This window comes from Humulus lupulus, chromosome 7, assembly GCF_963169125.1.
Source record: "Humulus lupulus chromosome 7, drHumLupu1.1, whole genome shotgun sequence".
NCBI classification, from domain to species: domain Eukaryota; kingdom Viridiplantae; phylum Streptophyta; class Magnoliopsida; order Rosales; family Cannabaceae; genus Humulus; species Humulus lupulus.
In genome coordinates, this window is record NC_084799.1 from 107870143 (window position 1) to 107875693 (window position 5551).

At 35.7% G+C, this 5551-nt stretch overlaps 1 protein-coding gene across 1 annotated transcript; it reads right to left on the reverse strand.

Moving 5' to 3' along the window:
- LOC133792060 (uncharacterized) lies at positions 1-1137 on the reverse strand. Its single transcript, XM_062229967.1, has one exon. It carries the CDS (start codon positions 1135-1137, stop codon positions 1-3), a length of 1137 nt encoding a protein of 378 aa, XP_062085951.1.
- Positions 1138-5551: the final 4414 nt, after the last annotated feature.

The window sequence follows — 5551 nt, forward strand, 5'->3', positions numbered from 1 at the left end:
CTAAGTTGCTTCAGAAAATTCCTGAGCATCACTAAGAATCTTGGAAGCATTTTGCTCTATAGAACTACTAGCCCTCTCATCCTTTCCAATAGTAGAAGTAGTGCAAGCTCTGGGAACAAGAATAGCAGGCTCCGAATGTTGTTGAACCTCCTCTGTTTTGGATATGATCTTGTCTGTACTGGTACCATTCTCATCAGTAGATTTCTTCCTCCAACTAAAACCAATATTCTTGTTACAATTAGCCAGAATATGACCTAAATTCGAGCAGGCAGCACACTTAGAAGGGAGCCATTCATATTCCACCATTTGCTCTGTGATTTGTTCCCTTTCATTAATAAAAGAAATGGATTTCGGAGGATGATCCGTAATCTCCATATCCACCAATATCCTCGCATATTTCACCATCGATCTACTTTGCGTCACTTTATCCACCATTACAGGTCTCCCAATTGTGCTCACCATAGCACTGAGACTATTTTTTCCCCAGTATTGCAACCCCAAGCCATTCAGCCGAATCCAAACCGGAACCGACTTGACCATTCTCATAGAGTCCATATCTGGTGTCCAAGGACGAAGAACCACTGGCTTTTTATCAAAGTGTATAACTCCTGCTTCCAAAATCAGGTCCCTTGTTGCTTCATCCCTGAAATTAACAAGGGTGAATCCGGAATGCATTCTCACTATCTTCTCAACACCCAAATTTCCCCAAATTCTCTTGACAAATCCTTCAAATACTCGAAAAGGAGGGTTAGCTCCTAGGACAATGCAAACAATCGCATTCTTCCAAAATGAAGCTTCAGTCTCAACCTCTTCCATATCTAATCGGGCAACAACTTGATCACCCAATTTCATAGGTTCAGTATAATTCAGACGAGTAGACGGCGTGGGTACCTGGTTCGACTGAAATTTACTCCACACTTCCTTAGCAGATCGCTGGAACTCAGAACCCTCCGCCTCCTCAGCCCAATTCATTGGAGAAGGAGGAGAACGATTCGCACTTCCAACCCGCTGCACCTCAACACCACAATCCATCTCCAGTTCTTCACACGGATCTTGAAAATCCTCATCAGGTAACAGATCAGGTACCTCAACTTGGATCGAAGGGAGGTCGTCCACCACCTCATCGGAATTCTTCATCGTCTTCGATAGACCTTTCTTCTTCCGAGCCATGGGAAGAGAGAGAGGGATATCACACGCCAATATCTAAAAAGTCATTATTTTTATTCAAGCTAAAATAGCTTAAATGTTAAATATGAATTAAGTTATAATTAATATTTTCAAAGAATTAATTTGATTTATTTTATAATTGAAAATATTTTATTATGATTTATTTTATATTTATTTTGTAGGGAAATTTTTATGCTTGAAAATAAAGAAGAGAAAAGAAAAGAAAAGTGATAATTTTGTGGGAAAGACAAAGAGATTGTGGCATTTTTCAAAGGCCCTAAAGCCATTCCCTTCCACCAGCCATTGGGCCTGCCTCCAGGAGCCCAATCCGTGTCCCTCCAGCCAACACGCCTCCTGTGCAGATCAATCCCTTCCCAACCGTACACCCGAAGCTCCTTCAGCTACATCTCTTCTCTCGGCCAGCAACCAACTTCAGCATATAGCATCATCAGCCAGCACCCAACTGTGCCTCATTCCAGTGCCTGGGCCTTATCGTCCTGCTCCCACCGAAGCCCAGCCCAGGCCCATTTTCCGCCTACACCAACTGCCCCAATTCAGCTCCACGACCCAGCACTCCTTCAGCACCAAACAGCTACCAAATAGACCAAAAAGTCACATTTTTCTTCCCAATATTTTTTCCTTTCACTCAAATATCAATTCACTCTTCCCTATTTTTCTTACCTAAGTAAACATTCCTAATTTATTTTTACCCTTGCTTTTCACTAATCTTTTACCCAACCAAACATTTCATCTTTCCAATACTCTTACACTTACTCTATTTATCCTACCACATCCCAACACAATTAAATTAATCAATTTATTTATTTTAATTTGATTAATTTTATCTCCATATTTTGCCTATAAATAGAGTCTTGTAAGACCATTTGGAGAGCTCTTCTTCATCTTTTCAACCTCTTCCACACTTCATATTTTTCTCTCTTCTTTTCACTATTTTCTCTACCATTTTCATCTTTTGAAGAGCATGTCAAGTATGTTATTTTGTAATTTTTATTTCAATCTAGTTATGAGCTTCTAATCTTTTTCAAAGGTTACTAAGATGATGATGAAGCAAAATGTAACTAGATAGTATTTTTGTTGTTTGTTGATTTCCCATTTGTACAACATTGTTTATGGATTTTTCTATCAAAGATATGCATTTTTCATCTAGTGTTGATTGTTAAAGCATATTACACTTAGTTCTTCATTATGCAAAAATATGATATTCTTTGATTAAATGTTTTTCATTAAATTGTTCACATCTAATTCTTAGAGCATAAGTATCATATTTTGCCTAAACATAATCTCTTTGATTTTTTGTAGTTTCATTAGGTTGTAACACAAATAATGTTTAGAAATTATATCTTATATAGGTGAAGAAAAATCCTACATTTTTGAAAGTAACTTGTGCTTGAATAGAAAATGTATTTTGAAAAAAATATATAATGTGATTTATTTCAACTATATCTAAACTTGGGAATCAATATACTTATAAATACTATTGAACTTGCATTTTGTGGATTCTAATATCTTAATAATCTTATTTTACTTATCTCATTTGAAAACCATTTTTCTATTTAATCATTAATCTTTTTATTACTTGTCTTTTATTTTTTTAAAACAAAATCTCATCAAATATTTGGAACTAGGTTAGAATATTCTTGCTTTGTTTGAAATAGTTTCTTTTGATGTTAGTCAACTCCCATGGGTTCGACGGAGTTCGACCTCGTACTTACATGAATATTATATTCCGAAACGATTCGTGCACTTGCGAGTTTAAATATTAAAACACCCTCTTTTGGGATCAACATTCCTTTCTTTGATCACTTTTTGAGTATCATCATCCTTTGAAGCATCCAAAGTCTTCAAGTTTTTATCAAGAATGTAATCAAACTTCAATGTTGTGAGAAGAAACTTGATCTTATCTTGCCAACACACAAAGTTTGAGCCATCGAATTGATCTAGTCTCACTAGATCTTGAGACATGAACTTGAGGGTGGAGATAGAGGAGCTTTCTTCCATAACCTTGGTTAGTAGATAAACCTTAGAGATAGACAATCTTTGATACAAAACATAGGTTTGGAGTTAGAGATTTTTTATTGTTGGGGATAAGGATATAGACAAAGCTTTGCATATTACAATTCAAAAGAATAAAAAAAATATAATTTATTATCTAATGGAAGAATAATACAAAAAACATAACACAAATAAAACAAGTGGCAGATTGACCTTTGAGTTATAGAACCTTGATACATAAAATCACAAGTCTATGATTTTATGTGAATCAACAAAATGTAACAAAGGCGTGACACAAATTAAAAGTTGTTGTCCAAAAATATCTATTTCTAGCCTCCTCCTTGAGATTTCTTGAAGCTACTACAATGCAATGATATTGAGATTTACAAGCCTTGAATATTCATGCAAGTCAAGGTTTCTTGATGAAGATCTTGGAGAAAACTATAATCTTGAGAGCTAGAGAGAGAGGTGAGTGATCAATTCACCAAAAACCCAAATGACCCCTTTAAATAGTATAGGAACCCTCATTACACTCAACCAATGAGATTAGAGCATTTAATTTGAGTTTTGGAGCAAAATATATGTCACTGTACGGTCATGTATGGACCGCTTAGGCGACATATCGCCTACACCCAGGCGATTCTTCGCCACCATGCAAGTGATGAGTCATGTGTGTTGTGTTTTCAATGACTAGTGACGCGTCGCCTCTGGGGAGGCAACAAAACACGACTCTCTCTGACTTGGTGCCCCAAAACTTGTATCAAAACATGCCAAAATGCCTCCAAACTTTTTGGATATTCTTACATCTTGACTTTAGTGAAAATGTTATGGTTTTTTCACCTCTTCGTGCCTAACTAATTTTACTATGTATTTAACCAATCATAACAGTTATACACAAGCATTATGTTTTGCTGCAGAAGTGGGTATCCGAACAACCAATTTGCCATTCTTGATCTGGTATATATGGCTGAGGTACTTCTTCTACAACTATAATCGGTTTAGTCACGTGGACAATAGATCATTTGATGACTTCCTTCAAAGTGCATCAATTATTATTGATCTTCTTTGGAAGGAATTAGACCATCACTCAAGGAGCCTTTCTCCATCTTTATATTGTTCTCCAATCAATTCAACGCCGAACTCAGGAGTTTAATGAAGTGAAGGAACACCAACCTTGGAAATAATGGAAATTTCATCCCTCAGGATGGATTCTCACTAACATTGATGTTGCAAGCTTGTTTATCATTAGTTGCTAGGGACTCGGAGGAAAAAAGTGGTTCTATTAAGCTGCAAGAGAGTTCTCAATACTGACCTTGACCTTTGAGAGATTAAAGTAATACCATGGGCTACCTCTTGTGCTCAAGATCAAGGGGAAAGTTTGTAATTTTCCAATGAGACGCTGCATTTTCAGTTTATTGTCTCTCTGATAGCCACCAGCCCATAGTATTGAAGTTCAAATGCACCCTTAGATTGTTCTGGTCTACGATAAATGCCTTTCCTAGATGGGAGATCCACGAGATTGGTAGGAATGAAAATTTCACGGCGCATAACTTGGCTAAGTGGGCTCTGCGCCTTGGTCAAAATGGAAACATATCTTTGCGGGACATTGACACTGTGGTTATGGATAATTACCAAGATTTTAATGTCTAAATGCTTTAGTCGCCCTTAGTTGGTTGCTCTTACATCCTTAGTTATTCGTTTTAGTTCCCTTTGTTAATTTAGTCGGGTTGCTACTTTATCTACTCTTTCGTTATCTCTTTGTAGTTTGTTTTTGCTATTTTAGGCGACTATTCATTGTTAAGAGTGATGCCCTGCTGCTCCTTTATCTTTTTCTTGTTTTGTATTTTTGGTTAGCAAAAAAAAGGAGTACATTATATTGGTAGGGTGAAAAAGATTACCTACTACAAATCCCCCATTTTTTTTAACATTTTATATTTTTTAATTATTACAATATTTATTGTGTGAAACCTTATTATGTTTTCTAATATTATTATAATTCAATGAAATTTTATTTACAAATTATATAATAACTCGGAAGTTCTTTTACAATATATTATTGTCACGCACATTTCTGTCCTTTTTGTTTTGTTTGTTTAATTTTTTTTTAATGAATTGTAATAGAATAAGCTATTTCCGAAACATTAGACATTGTTCAGGATAATTTTTATGAAAAAAAATAGTTGAAGGAAAAAAGTCGAAAGTACTTCAAGGAAAAATAAACCATTTATCCTTGATGTTTATCAAATTGGTCAGCGGCAAAATGAGCCCCATGGGACTTTAAGGTGGAGAAACACGATAGCTTACATTTTCCTAAAAAGCAAACGACGCAGTAAACGAAGAAGAAAATGACAAATGAGAGTTACTTAAAAAA